At 35.9% G+C, this 23,524-nt stretch overlaps 2 protein-coding genes across 2 annotated transcripts; both read right to left on the bottom strand.

Moving 5' to 3' along the window:
- Positions 1-9,324: 9,324 nt before the first annotated feature.
- Positions 9,325-13,246, bottom strand: LOC121730749. The gene is made up of 4 exons (XM_042119911.1): positions 13,150-13,246; positions 11,868-12,032; positions 10,786-10,915; positions 9,325-9,459 (listed from the first exon to the last, which is right to left on the bottom strand). The coding sequence occupies exons 1-4, from the start codon at positions 13,228-13,230 to the stop codon at positions 9,326-9,328; spliced, it is 510 nt and encodes a 169-aa protein (XP_041975845.1). The 5' UTR covers positions 13,231-13,246; the 3' UTR covers position 9,325.
- Positions 13,247-21,289: 8,043 nt separating this feature from the next.
- Positions 21,290-22,819, bottom strand: LOC121733132 (THAP domain-containing protein 2-like). Its single transcript, XM_042123298.1, has 4 exons — positions 22,652-22,819; positions 22,214-22,400; positions 21,505-21,582; positions 21,290-21,424 (listed from the first exon to the last, which is right to left on the bottom strand). Exons 1-4 carry the CDS (start codon positions 22,714-22,716, stop codon positions 21,290-21,292), a joined length of 465 nt encoding a protein of 154 aa, XP_041979232.1. The 5' UTR covers positions 22,717-22,819.
- Positions 22,820-23,524: the final 705 nt, after the last annotated feature.

The raw sequence follows: 23,524 nt of genomic DNA on the forward strand, positions 1-23,524 counted from the left end.
GACGGTCTCTGTGGCTCAATGGTTAAGAGTGTGTGGCAGCTCATGCCAGGGGTCGCGGGTTCGAATCCTGCCGACGGAACAAAAAGTTTTCAATGTCCCTGGGTCATGGATGTGTTAAAATATGTGTATGATATAATAAAAATCTTAAATATATTATATCCGTTGTCTGGTACCTGTAACACAAATCCTTCAGATTACCACGGGGCTAGACTGACGTGGTGTGAAGCGTCCATATAAGATATTATTATTTATAGGATTTCAGTCTGCAAGAGTTAACTGTACTTAGATGTAGTCTTATAGTCTATACAATAATTATTGTAGGTAAACGCATATTTACAAATCTATATATTAATACGTGAGCCAAAAACTTTGTATACCTTTTGACGAAAAATGGGGAAACTTAGGTGAATGAAATTTTGCACAGTTATAGTTTATATGCTGTGCATCGAGCTAATATTATTTTGAAATTATGCTTTTATCATAAATTTTTTTAACAAATAAAACATTACACACACTACAGCACACACACTAGGAAAAATGACAGATTTTTGAGTGACAAGCCTATACATACGAATTATAGTCTTTTAGTTATGGTTGAAGTCTGTTGACAACAAGGTGACAAATTGAAAATGGATTATAGTTTTTTTTATTGAATCTGAGATACTATTAGATAATGCTTACTCGGCCAGTCTGAGATCAGAGCCTGAGTCCCAGAGACGAGAGTTGAAAAAAATATGATAAAGTTAATATTTTTTACAAAATATAGGTAGGAGTCCTGATGTCGTTGAAATTAAGGTCGAATTTCGACCATTGGGCGATCTCTAGTTACAATAATATTAAGTATGTTGGTACCTTTTGAGTTATTACAATCGAGTAGGTTTATTCTCAGAGCTTGTAAGTAATACCTAAGTGCTTCTAAAGCTGCGCAGAACAGGCTCAGATACCACTTATCGCCCCCAAAACTGCCACATCGAAACTATAAACACGAAAATAGGTAAAATTATCCATTCGCGCTGGTATTATTTAAAATAGTCAAATATAAGAACCCATTAGATACGTCGCGTTACGAGGGACGATCGGGGGACGATCAGGGGACGACCGGGGGATGAAGGACGGGGGACGGAAATCACATCCATCATCAAACATATGCCGATATCAATCAGCCGATTAACGGACGAAGGAGCCCAAAATTACCCTTTGGAAACTATCCCTTTGAAATTGATTTGTTTATCTATTAATAATCTACCTGGGTACACGGTTTGAAGATGCTAGGTGTAACTAATAATCGATTACTCATAATGAAGTCAATAAATATATGTAACGTTAGAAAATAAAAGTTGATAATGGTTTGCTAACATCGTATAAAAGCTTATATACTTATAGGACGAGACAACAATTAATGTCCTAAGCAACTTTCCCATTTAAAGCAATCCCTAAGCAGAGCTAAATCAGTTCACAGCTGCATTTTTGTGAGCTAGCTGCAAATTATGCTTTTATGTGAATTAGATCATTATTGCTTACTAGTCTGTGTAAAATAAAGTCAATTAAAAAAATCAAATAATATTTGTTTGTTACAGGTTGCTGCAGCTCAATATACTTCCTGAATTGTGCAGATCTCCAAAAATGTATCAGAAAATAAACTATAATCTCTAACATTGTTGTTATTTCATAAATCACTTGGCAAAGGACGCGGAATTAGTCTCGGGCCTGTCCCCGGACGTCATGTGGGTCGGTCAGGTCGCGGTAAAACAAAATATTTTTGACACGGTTGTCAGCGCTTCGCTTCGTCCTTGAATGTGAGGAAGTTTGGATGGTGATAAAAAGCGTGATGAATGATATGCAGGGTATGGTTAATGGTTATAGACTATAGGTAGAGAAAATAATAACGACTTCAAAATTCCCTATCTCAAAAACTACTACACCGATTTTCATGAAACTTGCAATATTCCCTAAGTTAAACAATACTACTTAAATTATTGGATTTGTATTTCAGGAGAACACAAACATAGAAACATACATACATACAATTTTGAGGCACATTGAAAATTGGGTTTAAATTGAAAATCTAATTTTTTAAGTTGGTAAAAAGGTAGAGTTAACCCATCAATTCCCAAGCGGCATGCACCCGGCTGTCGCATAACAATTGAAAATCTATTGTGTCTGCGATTTCCACGATCGAGGTATTACGAGGTATTATTACGGGCGTATGATCTGCTAGAGCTGTAAATATATTTAAGGAAAAAACTAGAATAAGGAGAAATTAAGAGAAATATTCTCTTTCAATTGATAATAGACAATAGTAGTTAGGTTATAGGTTCATGTGTATGTAAGTGTAACGCTTACCGAAGTAGGTATAAATTACGAACTATGTGTAAAAACAACTATTCTGCTTCGCATACTAAGCATCATATTAAGATAACTACTTAATGACATGTAACAGTAACCTAAATAAGTAAATTAGTAGAGGTAGACGTGTAGGGGAGGCATAAATTCTGGCCTAATGACTTGTAACCACTAGACACATGTCGTTTGGCGCTACAAAGGAAAGTCAAATTAAGAGGGCGTAAAAATGAATGCGACTTTAATTACTTATAACTACCGCGTACAGTTAAAATAAAAGTTTTATTCCGCTCTGCCGTGTGTATTTCCCCCCGGACGAATTCGGTACATTGCCGAGTTGCAGCAGCACAAATGAAGTTTTCGTTTACATTAGCAGCAGTGTACAATGCGTGTTTTTTAAAAAACAATTTTACTATAATGGGAAATGAAAAAGTTTGCGTGCGGCGGAGTCAGTAGGAGCGGCATGTGGACGCGTCTGTCAGGTAATCGAATGGGCACCTGTCTCTACGATAAAAATGTTTTTTAATAAAATTATATTTTAAACATTTATATGAAATTCAGAATATGCTAACAAATGGTTATATTATTCGAATTGTCATGTGTACTGCTTTATGGAGCAATATTGGTACGCGGAGTAGTTTGTAAGATTACTTTTTTGTGATATGAACTCGTATAAAACTCGTAAAAGATCCATCTAAATCCTAAAGAATTTTATTGATTATCGCATGCGTGTAAAGACTAAAGATTATGATATTATGTTTAATAAAAGGGGGCCATGCTCAATTATATTTAAAAATAAGGGGGCAATTGGCAAAAGAGCAAACGGGTCAACCGATGGAAAGCAACTACCGTCGTCCATGGGCACACGCAACATTAGAAGAGCTGCAGGTACGTTGCCAGATTTTTAAGAGGATTCCACACCGCCATTTTTTCCATACAAACGTTGTCCCCTGTTTCCTCCCTGGATAATGCTAGTAGAGTTATAATTTTTTTCCTGAATATCTACGGCCACTAATACAATGTCCCTATGTTTTCCTTTTTTTCATAATTTAATTATTAAATAAGATATGAACGTTCAAAAACCCAAAAAAATGGCCAGATTTTCCACTGTGTTCAAACGTCCAGAAAACAGATTTGGATAGATTATACAAAAAAAGCAAAACATAGGAACACAGCTCAAGCCTTTTTTTAATCTTTAATGAAAAAAGTACTTAAATCGGTTAAGTTTTGGAGAAGGAATCAGGGGACAACGAATCGTTGATTTTCTGGATTTTCTGCAGTTGTCTCTATCGCGTTCTGCGGTATAGGCTTGAGGTAAGGGAGACAGCTATAGATATTACACGTACTTTTTTTTCATTTCTCTAGCCGCTGTGGTATCCTCTTAAAGGTTTGCAGTTCGTATTAATCCGGAAATACAGCTGGTGCGTTTAAAAATGGTGTTTCAATTCATATTGGTCAAAATAAAAAAAGTATGTTTCTTGCTCGATGCATCACGATTCACGCGCCAAAGATAATAAAATTTGGCGCTAATATAAATAAGCGGCCAAGTGCGAGTCGGACTCGCGCACGAAGGTACCTGTTGCCATTATTGATATAGAGCAAAAAAGGCCAAAAAAATCAAGTTGGTTGTATGGGATAAATAAAAATATTAATAAATAAATAAATATTAATTTTATTTTGTTTTTAGTATTTGTTGTTATAGCGGCAACAGATATACAAAATCTGTCAACTCTCTAGCTATTACCGTTCTTGAGTTACAGCCTGGAGACAGACGGACAGACGGACAGACATCGAAGTTTCAGTAATAGGATCCCGTTTTTACCCTTTGGGTACGGAACCCTAAAAAGAAATGGTTTTTCTTTTTTTTTATAACGGGAAAATGCACGGTTTTCCGATATTTTATTTCGCGCGTACCAAGTCAAGTTAACTACTAGTTTAGATTAAAGAAACTTAAGTCGAGTAGAGTAAGCATTCAAATATTTAACCCCTGCCAAAAAAGTGTTGTCAATTTCTCGTAGCAGCACAAGTTTATTTAATTAAGTAGGTCACTCTGAGTCTATTAAACGCACTCAGTGACAATATTTTCCGGTACCTACTTAACTTACTTAAATAAAGGGTTTCACAAAAAGGTATGGAATTTTTGGAAAAATATTCATTAAATTAAATTTAAAAATCATTAAATGTTTCAGAGTGCGAGCGCACCTAAGTATTTAAAAAGTCTGTGCGTAATTTGTCAAAAATTTTGAATGCGGTTTAATGACCCAGTTTCCGCGTCATAATCGTCCGCTCCTCAGGAGTTAGGCCATGATTCCTCGGAGCTCGCGCGCGTTGTCTACAAAGTATATAAGTACCTACTGAACGCTAAATTGATAGTAATATTTCTGCACCATGGTACACTCTACGGAGATCTGTATTTCTGCGAAAAACCACGCAAATGCTCGTAATGCGTCCAAGTCACTAATTAATTACTTAAGTAAATTGCGTAATGGCGTCAATTAAACAATACCAATTACCCACAATTTAGCTACGAACTCCCCGGACATTTTAAAAAACTACGAGGTTTTAAAAATGGCACTAAGGAGTCCTGTAAAGCGAAATGCACTTATTAGCCGAGGAGGGCGCGCTGAGAGCTCCGCCTAATGGTTACCATTCATGGGTTGAATGGAGACATAAAATTGCCAACAATTATATACTCTACAATGATAACCGGCGGCTGATGCTCCGCAAACCGTGGAACGCCGTCTTAAATTAGGAGATTTAAAACTGCATTTTACCTGCTTCTTAAAAATTCTAATAGGATTTCTTTGTTGCGTTTTCCGGTTGAATGTAATATTCAGCTACGTTTATCTCTATTGTAGCATATCTAGGCTGCTTGTTAAATTTTTACTGCTTTGCGTACAGTTAGTATCCACTAACTGTACACACACAGTACACAAAACAGATACACATTTGACATTGGCTATCTAGCCAATGTGTATCTGTTTTGTACTCACTTCACGTATCTACCAGAATTCCTTCAGTATTTTCCTTAGCGTCTTCCCGACACGGGTATATCAAGGATGCTGTCAAGTAAGAAACATAGGTAGCCCGAGTCCAAAATATATCCGCCGACTGGACACGCTGTCAGCGCTGACGTCACAACATGGCAGCGGTAGGCTGCGCGGAGATAGGATCCGGTCATCCTGCCCATTTCCGGTCTTCACGCGGCCGTGACGCTTCCGGGCACGCGTCGCCGCCGCTCGGTACAATTTAGAATGACTAGAAACGGCACTCCACATTCAAATAATTAACACAGAATATGGTGAAAATAGAACAAATACAAGGTTGTTAGGCAGAGTTTCCAGCGAAGGTAAACCAAATGTCGGAAATGTTTTGCACGTTATTGTCAGTGTATTTGCAGCTTAAATGATGTCCTCTAAAGTTATTAAAATGGGAGACGCAAAAAACTATATTATTATAAAAAATCTAAGTTTGTCTTATACCTTTAGCCTGGGAAAATTAAGGAATTCAGACCAAATATTTCATGTAGTTTTGAAAGCACCTTCACCTTTAATGCTCTGTACTTCCTAAAGTAATGATCGTACAGTAAAAATTTTGACGTAATTTATAGGAAATTTAATGTAGAAGTCACTTATGAGATATTATAAATAATTTTCGAGTCACAATCAAAAAAGAGACTTCCCCCCCTCCCCCACCGCCGGCTCGAGTCCCTCCCTCGAGAACTTTTAGTATATTTATCTGGACACCTTTAGGAATAACTGTACCAACTTTCAAAACTACGTGAATTATTTGGTCTGATCGACGATTTTGAAACTAATTTTCTTAGACTACTTAGATTATTATTATTATCATTGATCTTAGCTGGCAAAGCAGCATCTTTGATGTTGAATCCTAGGGTCAGTTCACTATATGAATTACCATTCCACGTTGCAACATATTAACTGACCTTAGCTGAAGATATTTTAATTTAAGTTCATCTGCAAGATTTTATAATATTGTTCGAAAAGACTCGTGTGTCTCTTCTATAACAAATGGCGCGCGGTCTCCGTGTGACGTCCTCGCCCGCAAGATGAGTTTTGTGGGATGAATTCGTCGCACAATTGAATAACAACTGTCAGCGGCGGCGTGGGTGGCGAGCCCAGTTATCTTGGACACTGGACGTCCGCTCAACTTCGAAAGTATCCACTGAATTATGCCATCGTTTACTTTGCACACCTAGTTATGTGTTAGGTACACATATGTCTTGTATTAATGCCTCTATCAACGTGCCTCTATAATAGATCATTTTATGAAAATTGCATTTTATCAAATAAATAATAACTAGCCATTTGACCGAGACATGACATTTTTTGAAAATAATTTCTAGCTAGATCGATTAATCGCTCCCGAAACCCCCTATAGACTGAAGGGGTTTTAATGAAATTAGGCAGTGTTCAAAAAATGCAATGCAAATGCACAACGAAACTGCAGGTCACACTTAGGCAAATCCCAAATCTATATATTTCTAAATCTTATATCTTGAAACGAGCAATTCTTGTATATATATTATATACAAGAATTGCTCGTTTCAAGATATAAGATTTAGAAATGAAACGAGCAATTCTTGTATATATATTATATACAAGAATTGCTCGTTTCAAGATATAAGATTTAGAAATATATAGATTTGGGATTTGCCTAAGTGTGACCTGCAGTTTCGTTGTGCATTTGCATTGCATTTTTTGAACACTGCCTAATTTCATTAAAACCCCTTCAGTGGTTTCAGCGCGAACATTTCATAGACACACGTGTTTTCGCATTTATAATAATAGTAGTAGAGGATAATTGTATTCTTTAAATAATATGAGGAATTTAACCCTTGACGAAACATGAACTCGGTTTTCTGCATATATAAAAACAGTAATTAAAAGGTAGCATAGGTTGACCTTGTTGGGACCGAACAGCGGTTGTGGCTTTCAGGGTTTTCTCACTCGGGTACCACCTGCCGCTCCGCTTACCGCCAAATTATAGTAATAACCGCGCCAATTGTACTGTACGTTTCAGATATTATGTACATAATGAGACATGTACAAGCGTAATGGTTCGACATACCAACGGGAGGCGTTTATGTAATGACACTGTGGTAGCTGAAAGTGCCTGTAACGGCTCTGCTTTGAATTTTGTGATTGAACAATCGGGAAAATTTATTGATAGGTGTCGACCTACGTTATTTGGTTGAGTATGTCTCTCTGTCAGTCTGTCTATCTGTCCGTCTGTCTGTTACATCCTCACGCCCAAACCCCTGAACTGATTTTGCTGTTTGGTATGGAAATACTTTGAGTACCGGGAAAGGACATAGAGAACTTTTTATCCCAGAAAAATGTACGGTTCACGCGCGATAAAACAAAATTTGGTGTAACGGAGTTGCGGGTGGTATCTAGTGTTAGTTATAAGTGTCAATATCAGCTGACTGCTTTAACCCGACCAAATAATGTAGGCTCGCCAATCGCCATCTCCATCATGTAAAGCAATTTCTCTGAAAGTATTATGAATAGCAACTATTAAACATTGCAAGTGATTTTGGAATGTTTATAGCGAGAAATGGATAATAGTCTCGTCTCATTAGCATCAATCATGTTAGACAATGATTACGAACGCAGGTATATAGACTGTAGAGAGGTTGTGTTTCGTCTGTATGATTACCCACACATGACACAGCACACTCCATATGGATTGTGTCGTTCGCCAGAGAACTCAAGTCACCGACATCTTTCCGTGTGCTGGTCATATAAGCAGACGGGAAGACGGTAGATGGAGCACTTGTCTGCTAGAGTGGAGAACACGCTTAGGCAAACGTAGGTCGTCCGCAACATGGTGGAGCGACGATTTGCAGAAAGTGGCAGCGAGTGGATGAGGGCTGCCCAAGATTGCGATGGTTGGCGCTCATTGCGAGAGGCCTACGTTCAGTAATAGAATGCAATAGGATGATGATAATGATGATCACATAGATTGTGCAGCATTACTGGTATCATGGTTAGCACTTACCCATCATGGCCCCAGTCCCCACGTGAAGATGCCATTACATCAGTAATATCGCCAAAAATGAAAGCATTTACTGACGTGTTGAGATGCATTTACAATAATTATAACATTTAGAACTTTACCGATCGTCGTAAACGTCGAAAGTATTGCGTGGTTATGGTGGTATATTACGGGTTGCGGCCGTTTAGAGCACAATTATTCCCTAATTAGTTGTCTCTGACAATGGAGGAGGGTAAGTCACGACCGGCGACCCGCGGGCACCCACCTGGGCCGATTTTGCCAGTATTTTAAACATCATTACAGAATTCGTGACTGCGTAAAAGCGGTTCGCTACGGAATTCATGTAAGTATCGATAAATACTTCTTTTCACGAAATTATTATGCGTGGTATGAGGAAGTTTGGCAAATGACGGCTGTTAAAGTGTGCTATATGCTATATGATACGTTTTAATATTTCAACACACCTTTTTTTAACCTCCGAGAACACATTACTTCTTAAAATACCGGCAAGGCAACCGTGTTACTTTTCATCAGGGGATAAGTTTGCTCGTTTGCCTGGTCCCTCTTGAAAAAATATTTTTTTAAGCAACTAAGTTTAGGAAACTAATTTAACATTAATTTGCCAGCTTTCAGTTACAAATTGTCAAATTCTTAGATCTTTAATTAATGCCTCTACTTTTTGTAAAATATGAAATAAAATAAAACAAAAAAATGAAAACTTACTCGTATAAAATAAATAAATAAAAACTTATATTTTATTAAACATACAAGGGGCAAAACACAGTTAAAGTATAAAAACAAAAGAATAATAAAACAACTTAACATGACGCACTACATACAACATTTACGTACAACATAAATGGCAAATCGGTTATGGCTGTTAAAACAATAAGGGCCTATTTCACCACTTCCTGATAAGTGCTGGATAGGCTATCCACAACTTAACTTGACAGATAGAGTTAGTTTACAACAGCGTAACACAGTCTTGTATCTCCACTTGGTCCTGGTAGTCCACTGGTCTCTCGTCCAGGGCAGTCCCCTCCTCCTCCAACTTGATCACCTCACTCCTCACCAGGATGATTACGTACAACTGTAATGCTGTAAAAAGTTACACTAGTTACAGTTGTTAATGTAAAAGTTTTAAGGGGTCGACTAACCCAAAATTGTCGATTAAGTAATTAATTTTTATACTTGAAAGAAAGCCCCGAATTGTTTCATTTTTTAAACATAAATACTAAATTAATCATTATAATATTTTGAAGAATTTAATTTGAGCGAAAAAACGATATCTCAAAATTTTCTCGATTAAAAAAAATCACAAAGTTGCATCTAATTTTCACGAAGCCTTGATAATTTCGATTTTTCTCAACACTGACTATTTTAAAGCTAAGAAATTAAAGTTCATTGTCAGTATTTTATTATGTCTTTAGCTTTGAATTACCAGCATTTACACACGATTGGTCAACTTATATAACACAGAATAATTAATCAAAAATACCTTTATACAAACAGGGATACTAATTTTGCCAACAGAGGAGAGTTATTTAAGCTTCCAAAATTTGAACACAGATTAGTTCAAGCATGCACTATAATTTGTCCATAGATTTAAATATGAAATATATTTATGGTTTTTAAATTACCCGACAAAAACCATTTTGTCGCTAATTTTTGCGTTAGTCGCCTTCCTTACATTGAAACTGAGACATGACATGGCCCTGTGATATATTATTATGTCTTCTCTCTATTAAAACCAAACACCTTTAAACCTAATTAAACCTATGAATCGATTTCTCTGATGAACTTGGCTATGGATTGGCAGGGCTATGTCATTTGGTCAGGTTATGTCAAGCACAACCGGTAGACCTAGTCTCACACACACTGCACAAATTAGGTACTGACTAAAAATCAAAGGGCCACCATATTATGTCTATAGATCGACTTCTCAAATTCAAATTGTACTTAAACTCTACTTAGCTATTTTTAGTAAGCTATATTATGTAGGTAAGCATATATTAGTTCAGTTTATATTCAATTCAGTTCAGAAAAATCTTTATAAAATATGTCACCTTAATTTCTTATGTAATAACTAACTAGCTATTTGACCGAGCTTTGCACGGTATTCGATAAAACACGAATAAAATGAAATTTTCTGAAAATTATTCCTAGCTAGATCGATTTATCGCCAATGAAACCCCCTATATACTAAATTTCATGAAAATCGTTGGAGCCGATTCCGAAATTCCAATTATATATAATATACATATTATACACAAGAATTGCTCGTTTAAAGATATAAGACATACAGAGTGCCCCTGCAGGTTAATGATGAAGGTTATTTCTTACAGCAAATTACAGTCCTTAGGGAGGTCTTAAGGTCTACCACACAGAGGATCCGATTGATAATATTGCCAAGCGATAAATTACCTAAAGCGATCAAGGCGATAGTGACTTCGATAAAAATCTTCCGCGACAGCAATATTATTATCGGCACTAATGCCGCCAGCATTGTCGCCATCAAATACGCAATGTACAGGCGCAGCATACAAATGTCCTTCTGAAATACAATGAGATTCTACGATTAAATTGTAAATACATTGTACTTACTCGTATCTATAGAGTGAGTAAATGATATATGATTGTTAACTTATTTAACTGTTTAGGTAGTTTAAAAAAGATATACAGCCGATTGCCGAACATAAAACAGCTGTTAACAATTTAAACCTTTGCGTTGCATTATAATTAAACTTTTTAATCGGGACTTAACACGACTTATTTAAGTAGTAATGCTACTACGAGTACATACTTTTTATCGACGTTTCGGCCGTGTTGTAAGTATGTACTCGTAGTAGCATTACTACTTAAATAAGTCGCGTTAAGTCCCGATTAAAAAGTTTAATAAAACAGCTGTCTCTTTTTTGGTAGTCGGTAGAAGTAATGGGGCAAGGGTAAACACTAAACAAGGTACTTGCAACTTGCAAGTTGCAACTAATATCTTTTTAAAACGTTGCATGAATCAACTTCTTAAATATAAGCAACTTTTAATGAGGAATTTATATATTTATAAGATACTTGAAAAAAGTTGACTAGAACTATCATTGCAGAGAAGTTAATTAATAATTATTCATAGACAGATGGCGGACCTACGTAATTTAGTCGCGTTATGTAAAACCCAGACGACAGATTACGACTAGCGTTATATTATTATGTAATGACACGAAAGACCCTACCGTCCCTCTGGTGGCAAATGATAATATTATATAGAAAACCCTCATTGACATAACCCAAACAAATGACGTAGGTATCCCATCTCCTAAATGCTACATACAAAAGTACGTGATAACTTAGGCTAGCAGTAAATGTCTGCTGCAGCTGTTGCTAATTATTGCTAATTGCAAAAATTAGCTGCAAGCGCTCGAAAAGTTTTCTACCATTGTAAAAGATGATTATATTTTGAAGAATATTATGCAAAGTATCGAAACGAGACAATCAGTAGTTGTCGATGATACCTGATACCCAGCAATAAGGAGTAAGAAGTTAAGTATGACTCCCATGCCGAGGATGCTGAACAGAACCGTGGAGGTGACCACCTCGACGGAGGCGTCGTTGGTGATCGACACCTTCTGCAGTTCCGTCGTCATCACCAGGCATGCCACTGACAACACCGAAAATATCTGAAAGGCAAAAAACTAATCATAAAACCTCAGCAAAATGCTTAATTAGCTTCTGAGTGTTATAAATTAACATGTCAGAAGTTCTAAGATAACTTTGTAGAAGCTGGTACCAACTTAATTTTTGCGTGTTGTTGGATAGGATAAAAAACTGTGTTTAAGTCTAATAATAATTTTACTTAGATATTTTACAATTAATGTCATATTAGTGTGTCTATATGTCTGATTGTTACCTCTTTACGCCTCAACGGCAGAAGCAATTTATTAGATGAAATTTTGACATGGACTGGACTGTCGGACAATTTGGACTTTAAGGGGAGGGGAAAGAACGTAGGACAGTTTTTGTTAGGTAGGTTTTCCTTTTTTAGGGTTTCGTTGTCTGTCCGTCTGTCCGTCTGTCTCCAGGCTGTAACTCAAGAACGGTAATAGCTAGAGAGTTGAAATATTTACAGATTATGTATATTTGTTGCCGCTATATCAGCACATACTAAAAACAAAATAAAATTAATATTTAAGGGGGGCTCCCATACAAAAAGCACAATTTTGGCCTAATTTTGCTCTATAATGGTACGGAACCTTTCGTGCGCGAGTCCGACTCGCACTTGGCCGATTATTTATTTACATTTTCCGCGCGATATACTACATGTATATTGTATACTACATGTAGTAGTAGTTTATCGAGCGGTTACAAGTCGTAAAATACTTAGTAACGAATACGTCTACTTAATAATTATAATAATATAATGTAATATTATATTTAGTATATATTTATATATTATTATTAAGTTTGTTCTATAGTAGGGCCTTAACTACTGACACATTTTTAGAATTTTTATATGGACTTTAATACCCTGCACTCGTAGCACAGAATAGATAATAGAACAAGCTCTTACGGCCGTTCCCAATATTTGATCTATCTCTGGTTTTGCCCTACTAGAGATAGGAATAGCTCACATTAGACATTAGAGACATATATTTTATGTCAATTGTGAGCTATTCTTATCTCTAGTAGGGCAAAACCAGAGATAGATCAAATATTGGGAATGGCCGTTAGTCGAGTTATAATAATATAATATGTAATATGCATCGAAAATATTATAATAAAATCAAGATAACTTACAATATTGACGTAGGCGAAAAGAATTATTCCAGAACGTAGAGGTAGGCAGAAACAACACCGTTTCACATGGGGCACAAACATTTTCTAAGTATTGAGATACCACCACAGTGAAGTGTGAACTAGTAAGTAGTAACCAGTAAGTTCTACCACATGCTTGTTCTACTGTCTAGTATTGTATACTGTCTAGTATAATTGGCAATGACTAAATAAAATATAGATACAGGAGGTTAACGCTCAGATGTTTTTGCGACGTTCCTATTATCGAAAGCTATTATTAAGTTAATGGTCATTAATTATTTTCCTATCAATCGAGTCAAAATAACGTAATGTTTACATAATAACGGGTGATTGAGCTTTGCTTTAGTTATTCATAGATTTAGGAAACATTCTCTCTCACAATAAAGACTGTTGACTGTTATTTGGTTATTCGGTTCAGCAATTTGAGCGCCAAGAGGTCACAGACAGATAACAGACCTATACTTTGACGACCTCTGTCATGGCTCAGTTTGTGGGCTGTTGGTAGCTCAAGCCGGGAGTCGCGGGTTCTAATCCCGCCGAGGGAACAAAAAGTTTTCAAAGTTCGTGGATCATGGATGTTGTTTTTTTTTTTTATATATATAATGAAATAAGGGGGCAAACGAGCAAACGGGTCACCTGATGGAAAGCAACTTCCGTCGCCCATGGACACTCGCAGCATCAGAAGAGCTGCAGGTGCGTTGCCGGCCTTTTAAGAGGGAATAGGCTAATAGGGGAGTTTAGGGAAGGGAAGGGAATAGGGAAGGGTAGGGAAGGGAATAGGGTAGGGGATTGGGCCTCCGGTAAACTCACTCACTCGGCGAAACACAGTGCAAGCGCTGTTTCACGCCGGTTTTCTGTGAGAACGTGGTATTTCTCCGGTCGAACCGGCCCATTCGTGCCGAAGCATGGCTCTCCCACGTATAAAATATGTGTTTAATATAATAAAAATCTTAAATATATGTATAGTATAAAAGTATTAAATATATTTCCGTTGTCTGGTACCCGTAACAGTTAACACAAGTCCTTCAGGTACTTAGCAGAGTTAGCACGGGGCCAGACTGACGTGGTGTGAAGCGTCCATAGATGTATTATACTTACGAATTTACAATATTAACGTACATTATTATAACATCAAGTGGTAACGAAATAACGTAGCTTATGTTTAATACTTACTTATTTTTTTACGACATGGCTGATACACTTAAAGCTACGTTTGATATTGCTAAGTATAAAGTACCTAAGTAATTTAACAAAACTCCAGAACAATAAATGAAGTTATTTTTAATGGATATTGTGTCTTCGGTGTTCCAGTAAAAAGGACACAGTAATCTTGGTACTGTTTTTATCGTTTGCATGTTCCAATTACAGTTAATAAGGTAACTTGGTCGTGCACTTCCAACTAATAATTTGCTTATTGAACTTCATTGCGTAATTGCGCCACCCATGAGCCACGCGACCCTCCAGTCTTCAAATCGCACGGATTAACGAATTATGATTTTAAAGAGAGTAGGTTCCATACATGAAGCTATTATTAGCTTCATGGTACCGTACCTCTAAAAAATTATGACCTTGTATCGTCTGGGGGTCCAAAAAAGTCTCAACTCCGTTCAACGGGTTTTGCCCTCGGATATTAATATACTACGAGCAAAAAAGGCCAAAAAAATTACGTTTGTTGTACGTTGTACCTATAATTATTAAATATTAACTTTATTTTATTTTTAGTATTTGTTGTTATAGGGGGAACAGAAATACATTTGAAAATTTTCAGAAGTTTAGGGTTCCGTAGCCAAACGCGTAGTGGTAAAAAAACGGAACCCTTATAGATTCGTCATGTCTGTCTGTCTGTCTGTCCGTCCGTATGTCACAGCCACTTTTCTCCGAAACTATAAGAGCTATACTATTGAAACTTGGTAAGTAGATGTAGTCTGTGAACTGCATTAAGATTTAGATACAAAAATGGAAAAATTATTAAAAATTTTAGGGGTCCCCATAGGTACAACCATTGAGGTACTATAGACTGGAGAGAGCCTTATATCGGTGTATAAGCGTCAAAAGCGTGTAATGTTATGTCCTACTTACTAGGGCATAACAAAAGGGTCGGTCTGCATATTTCATGTAATAAAAGTGTTAATAAAGGTTTTTAGTGAACATTTAATGCTAGATATCGTTGAGTTTTGTGGTTCCGCTAAATAATAAACCATAAGAATGGTCAAAGAATGCCTCAAACACGTGAATTTAAGAGGATACCACAGCGGCTAGAGAAATGAAAAAAAAGTACGTGTAATATCTATAGCTGTCTCCCTTACCTCAAGCCTATACCGCAGAACGCGATAGAGACAACTGCAGAAAATCCAGAAAATCAACGATTTGTTGTCCCCTGATTCCTTCTCCAAAACTTAACCGATTTAAGTACTTTTTTCATTAAAGATAAAAAAAGGCTTGAGCTGTGTTCCTATGTTTTGCTTTTTTTGTATAATCTATCCAAATCTGTTTTCTGGACGTTTGAACACAGTGGAAAATCTGGCCATTTTTTTGGGTTTTTGAACGTTCATATCTTATTTAATAATTAAATTATGAAAAAAAAAAGAAAACATAGGGACATTGTATTAGTGGCCGTAGATATTCAGGAAAAAAATTATAACTCTACTAGCATTATCCAGGGAGGAAACAGGGGACAACGTTTGTATGGAAAAAATGGCGGTGTGGAATCCTCTTAACATTAAATACGTAAGTTTTGAACGACGTTTTTTGGGCTTTTCAATCGGTATTTTTGTAAGCTAAAAAGATCCTATCCTACTAATATCCTACTAATATTATAAAGGCGAAAGTTTGTTTGGATGAATGGATGTGTGGATGTATGGATGTTTGTTACTCTTTCACGCAAAAACTACTGAACGGATTTTCATAAAACTTTACAATAATATAGCTTATACATCAGAATAACACATCGGCTACAATTTTAACCGACTTTCAAAATGGGGGAGGTGTTATGTTCGTTTTCTTATATTCAACGATTACTCCGCCGTTTGTTAACCGATTTCAAAATTTTTCTTTTGGTATATAGGGTATCATCCCAATTTGGTATTATATTCACAAAAGTGGTGATCTGATCCATAAGTAATCGAGGGAATTCCCCAAAACTTATAGGGAAACATGTGGTGACTTCGGTTTCGTGAGAAGTATTCTAAGCATATGCTACCAACAAGTAAGATTTTGCACCGAGATATACCTGGTATACCATGGTTCGGAAGGTGCTGAGAGAACTCCTGATTCTTTATAGATACAAGTTTGGGAGTTTCCGCGTTGTTTTAAGAACAGAAAGCATATTATGCTACTATGCAATTTACATTCATCATCTTCATCATCATCATCACTACCATATTATACCATTTCATAGTCTTTTAGATCGAGACTCGAGTTTGTCAAGCGATCATTTAAAAAATCTATACCTACCTAATATTATAAACCTGAAGAGTATGTTTGCTTGAACGCGTCAATCTCAGGAACTACAGGTCCGATTTAAAAACTTATCTCAGTGTTAGATAGATCATTTATCGAGTAAGACTATAGGTTATATTATATTATCACGCTAAGACTAATACGACCGAAGAAACTCAGGAAAATGTGGGAAAAACGGGGGAAATATTTTTTCTGGGAAAATGTACGGTTTCTGTAAAATTCCTAATTTACGCGGACGAAGCCGCGTGGGACATCTAGTAATTTATAAGTTTATTCATCCTTTATTCGTGCTATATAAGGCATTAGTGCTAAAAATGTCACATCAATTAATAATTTGGCTATAAAAATTGCATAGCTTTTAACGTGTGTTTACTGATTCTCATCACTTGAACTATAGTTAATCGATATCATGAACTAATTGACTTTCTTTCCTGTATCATAATGTGCTTCGAAATAATCGACAAATAGAAATATTCAAGAAAATAAACGCACACTACTTGTATGAAAATAAGCACAAAATGGCCACGCGATGACGGGCTAAGACTAATGCCCCGCGTTCCAGATGAGGTAAAAACGCTAACGCTCAAGACCGTAGTTTTTCCCGTTCCACTAGCTTGTGAGCGTCAGTGATACAAACCCAAGTGGAACGGATTATGGATCGTTTTGAGCGTTTTGAGAAAAGTTTAAAAAAAGAACTAAGTATATTTTTTTTATACATAAGTACTTACATTGAACAGAACTTGGATATTACGATCCTTTTCTTCACGTCGTAAATAAAAGTATATAGTTGTTTATACTTAGTTACATTTATTTTACAAATAAAATACATATTATAATATTTGTTTCGTTTTTAGTATTACATTTTTTTACTGAAGTAATCATATTTTAAGATAGTTAAACTTTTATTTTATTTCAGTTTTCACATTGAATCATATTATAATAACAAAACCACATGCTTTGAATATTGATTATTGACTATTGTCACATAAACGTTAGGTAACAATACCGCGTAATGCTAAGTCAACAGGTACCTACAGGAGAGATGAAAATAAGAAATCATTTGACCTTTTATTTAAAATAATTTCTTTTCCAATCAAAATATTTTATTAAATGTTATTTAATATAATATGTATTTCAATTAAAATATTATTTGTAATGAAATAATATAAATTTTTTTTGTCTCTACTCTCTCCTGAAAACTTTCCGAACATGGCTTTCGCGATTATAGTTACGTTAAAATTAAAAAAAAAAACTAGAACGACCACTTTGACCCATCTTCGTCAAGGGTCGTTTTGAGCGAAAATGACGACGTCATGAGTGACGTCATAGCCGCGATCTAAACGACCCCGGTCGCCAAAGGGAACGGCAGAAGGGGACGTTTTGAGCGTTTTGGTTAAAATTAACGTCTTCTGGAACGCAGCCATGTATGGTATATACTTCATCTAATATGGGTACAACTGAAACAAAAAACTTTTTTTTCATCTAAGCTATGCGTGTGGGGTATCTATGGATAGGTCTTAAAAAATCATATTGAAGTTTCTAAATATTTTTTTTCTAACCTGAATAGTTTGCGAGTCTGTCAGTTTGTCTGTCGCCCCCCCCCCCCCCCCCCCCCCCCAACTCTAATTTCTAAAGTAATGTCATGTCATGATAAGTCTAAAAAAATAAATATGTACATTACTATAAAAACTGCCAATGAAAATTAGTTTGAACGAAATATAGCAAGTACCTAGTTTTGTTTATACATCATAAATGGTACACCTAAAACCATAGATAAAGTATTATATTATAGATGCATATATAGCACGAATAAGGGATTAATAAACTTATAAATTATCTTCTTAGCTTACAAAAATACCGATTGAAAAGCCCAAAAACAATGTTCAAAACTTACGTATTTAATGTTAAATCCACGTGTTTGAGGCATTCTTTGACCATTCTTATGGTTTATTATTTAGCGGAACCACAAAACTCAACAATAGCTAGCATTAAATGTTCACTAAAAACCTTTATTAACACTTTTATTACATGAAATATGCAGACCGACTCCTTTGTTATGTCCTACTAAGTAGGACATAACATTACACGCTCTTGACGCTTATACACCGATATAAGGCTCTCTCCAGTCTATAGTACCTCAATGCCGAAAAGCAAGAAGTTTACACCCTAATGGAGGTATCATAGTGAACAACAGATTGAAGATAAAAAATATGTCCTTGGATGACGTCATTGTTATGTGCTATCCCTTTTCTTTAGGGTAACCAAAGTTTTGAATATTCTAGGACAAACAAGTAGCCTTAACTATTAGTACGGGAGCCCTAGAACAAACTTTCAAACAAATAAAAAAATAATTGTTCTAGGGCTTCCGTACTATACAGGGGGAGAACCTTGCTATAATTTACTAATTATTCTAATGCCCGGGCCGCACCTGTGTAGTGCTTCGTGCTTAAAACGATACCGTATCCAGGACGATCTGCGTGTATCGTAATCATAGCACAAAGATTCGTACGATAGACGCATGTACGGCCGCCAGGGCCGTAGCTAGGGGGGGGCATAGTGGGGCAATGCCCTACCTTAAAATCACAATGCCCTACCTTAAAAATACCAATAATCGGCCAAGTGCGAGTCGGACCCGCGCACGAAGGGTTATACCGCGCACGTACCGTTATAGAGTAAAAATAGTATGGGACCTACCTACCTACCTAAAGGCTTTTGTGAAAATTTCAAGTGCCTACCTGTTGTCATCATTGATAGTTAAGCAAAAAATGTTAGAAAAATTACGTTTGTTGTATGGGAGCCCTCCTTAAATATTTAATTTATTTTGTTTTTAGTATTTGTTGTTATAGCGGCAACAGAAATACATAATCTGTGAAAATTTCATTTCTCTAGCTATTACCGTTCTTGAGTTACAGCCTGGAAACAGACGGACAGACATCGAAGTCTCAGTAATAGGGTCCCGTTTTTACCCTTTGGGTACGGAACCCTAAAAAGGAAGACCTAAAGGACTTGCATTACAGGTATTAGACAACAGGATTCGAACCCGCGTCCCCCGGATTAAGCTGCCACACGCCCAACCATTGGGCCACAGAGGTCGTCGATAATAATTCTTTGTTCTGTGTATACTCGTAGATGGCATTTGAATCACGATTACATGAAGCGATGCGTCCATTTAATTATAATCTTAATGAAAAAAAAAGATGTAGTACTGCAGTGTGCGAGTCCACGTTTTCAACTTTAACTGCAATTAATAGGCCTCAAAGACTGTCAATGGGTCACGAAAGAATGGCTGGTATGGTATTTCTGGCCATTGAAAAAAAAAGAACAAAAAAAGTTGATCTGAACGAAGTTCTTCGCATTTTTAATAATATGGCGAATCGTAGAATTTAGCTGTTTTAAATATTTTATGTTATTTTATTATAAATTATTATTTTAATAAGTTTGCAGAAACAATAATAATCTAAATATATTTTTAGTCGTATCTATTGACTCGTATCACCCAAGTCCCAACCCAACAATTAATTATTATTTCCTCACTCTCACTCACACGTGGATCGCTACATCCAGAAGTTTAACCATATTTTTCGCTTGTTCTTCGTAATTGAGGATTTAATAATATGTAGTTCTTAGATATAGTGCTCATGCTTTGTCACAGAATTTTTTTAAGTATCTAAGAATAACTATTTAATGAATTGAATACATCATTGACCTAGAGATAAATCAAAACAACAAATACTAAAAACAAAATAAAATCAATATTCGTGTTTTTTGGCCTTTTTTGCTGCATATTGATATTAATGGCAACAGTAGGCACTGGACATTTTTGCGAAATCACTTAATTAATTAATAATACAATTAAAATAACATTTATATTTAAAGGGGGCTCAATTACAAAAAACACAATTTTGGCCTATTTTTTATCTATAACGGTACGAAACCCTTCGTGCACGAATCCGACTCGCACTTGACCGATTTTTTTTGCTTCCGCCCTACCTGTAACCGACGCTGCACTACCTCAAATTTGACTCTAGCTACAGCCCTGACGGCCGCGGCATTAGTCATACACTACGAATAATAAATACTAAGGAATCGTAACTCCCATACTATTACCGTTTTAAATTTGGTTCCTTTTGATCTGTCATGTAACGTCAGCCTAGTACCGCTCAAGGTCACCTAAATATTGGAAATGTATTGAAATGTGTACCTATAAGGTACACTTTTTTGACAAGTTTGGCGTTTTGAAGCGCGCGTTAGGCGCGCGCTTCAAAACGCCCAATGTGTATTTTTAAAATGAGCCCAGTAGTTTTTGAGTTTATCCATTAAAAACAAATCTTTCCACTTTAGAATATTGGTATGAAGTAAGATATTTTTCTTGGCTTTGTATATGAAATGGAGTAGAATTAAAAGACAGCTTCATATGAAAGATTTTTTATATTAAAGTCAAACAAAAAATTGGGGATTGATGGGTTTTAAGTAGTATTCTAATCAAATCAATCAAATCAAAATAATTTATTCATATAGGTCACACGGTAACACTTATGAACGTCAAGATTCTTAAATAGTTATTACAAAATAAACATCTCATTCTTAGATACATTAATACATGGTAATTATCACAATTTGACTTACATAAATTACTGACAAATTCCATTTTATATCTCTTTGATCATCTGATTTCAAACCTTTTTAACATTGGTTTTAATATATTTCTATTATTTTTAAATAATGAGCAAACAGGTAAAACGATAGCTTCTTGCACTTCCACAATTTGTTTCTTTTTAGGTGGTTCATTTTCATCGAGCTGAAAGAGGTAGCAATGTGAGATGAAAATGTAAATGATAATCTAAGTCCCAAAGTCAGCCATAAATTTTTAATGCTTACATATTTTTCAAGTATCGGCATTGCTGACGCTTTAGCGCAAGGAGTTTCTTGTGAGCTTGAAGGAATATTAAGACATTCCTGAAAAAAATAAGTGATATTAAGAAGAAGAAGACACAACTTTAAATGATTAGTTACCTTTTTTTTTATGGAATAAGGGGGCAAACGAGTAAACGGGTCACCTGATGGAAAGCAAATTCCGTCGCCCATGGACACTCGCAGCATCAGCTGCAGGTGCGTTGCCGGCCTTTTAAGAGGGAATAGGGTAATAGGGGAGGTTATGGAAGGGAAGGGAATAGGGTAGGGGATTGGGCCTCCGGTAAACTCACTCACTCGGCGAAACACAGCGCAAGCGCTGTTTCACGCCGGTTTTCTGTGAGAACGTGGTATTTCTCCGGTCGAGCCGGCCCATTCGTGCCGAAGCATGGCTCTCCCACGTATAAAATTACCTGAAGTAATCTCATTTCTTTATTCATACTAATGTACTATCTTCATCGTCTGTGTGTCTTTCTGTCTGTTGCATGCTTTACAACTGAACCGATTTTTATGAAATTTGGCATAAACATAGATAAGATGTTGAGAAAGGACATAGGTTACTTTTATTGTGTATAAATACATAGTTCCCATGGGAAACGGTACAACCTAATTTTGCCACAAGGAAGCCGCAAGATACCTCTAGTATTTAGTAAAATAATTCACTATTAGAACTTACCAATGTTTCGCAACACCCACAAATCTTTGGTATAGCAGATTTCAATAAGCGGTCAGGTCTATTGACATCATAGTCTTCAAGTTCAGATCGAAAGTGTAGGCTACAAATTCTGGCAGATTTATAATAATTTGATTTTAATGGTATTTTAGATAACCAAGCTTGCCTCAGGTCAGGGTCACTAGGGAACCTGTAACGTAAAATAGGTGCCATAAATGTAAAATGCTAAGTAAAGTATTACCATTGAAATACAAGGACAATCCAATCCAAACTAACTAATAGTCATCCTAGCCTAATATATAAAACTTTTGTCCATAACACCTTTGTCGGGTAGTAAATCATTTGTAGTTATATGTACGAACTACGAGGACAATCCAATCCAAAGTACAGCTAATGGTCACCCTAGCGAAATGTAAAAAATATTTCATTTAATTAACTTACCCGTGAAATTTCACACCACAATTTGGATACCATACACTTTTACAACCTCGAAGTACACAACTCATTGTATTTTGTATTAAAAATAATATGCTTTATTTACTTTATGTAAAAAATCGAACAGAGATGCTGTCAACAATCGGCAGCCATAATGTTTTGACTACGTTCTGACATTTGCTTGTGTTGCTATTAAAAAAAACTAACATAAAATGGGAGTAGGTAATGTGAATAAGAAAAAACATAAGTTTATTTTTCTTTTTGCTTTTGATGTTATGCAACCAAAAAACACCCTTGAAGTATTATTTATTTAATTGTAAGGTTTTTTTTAATCGTGTATAATATGGGACGTATTTTAGGCTTAAAAACTAAAATTGATTTTGTTAATAGGGAAAATATAAAACACTTTGGCAACTCTGTGTTTTACAAGTGAGCGAGTGAGAACTATCAAAAGAAAAGAACAGGACATAACAAAAAGGTCAACAGAGTTCAAATATTTGATCTTCACTTTTTTGTTCTGTAGGAAAACTCCATTAGGGTGTAAACTTCTTGCCGAAAAGCAACAAAAAAAATTTTTTTTATCTAACCCATAGACTTAATATATTAAGTCTATGATCTAACCTATGCGTGTGGGGTATCTATGGATAGGTCTTCAAAATTCATATTGAAGTTTCTAGTATCATTTTTTTTAACCTGAATAGTTTGCGAGAGAGACTATTCCAAAGTGGTAAAATTTGTGTCCCTCCCCCCCCTCTAACTTCTAAAGTAGGGGCATGATAAGTCTAAAAAATATATGATATACATTACTATAAAAACTACCAACGAAAATTGGTTTGAACGAGATCTAGCTAGTAGTTTTATTATACGCCATAAATGGTA

Source organism: Aricia agestis, chromosome 1, assembly GCF_905147365.1.
Source record: "Aricia agestis chromosome 1, ilAriAges1.1, whole genome shotgun sequence".
NCBI classification, from domain to species: Eukaryota; Metazoa; Arthropoda; class Insecta; order Lepidoptera; family Lycaenidae; genus Aricia; species Aricia agestis.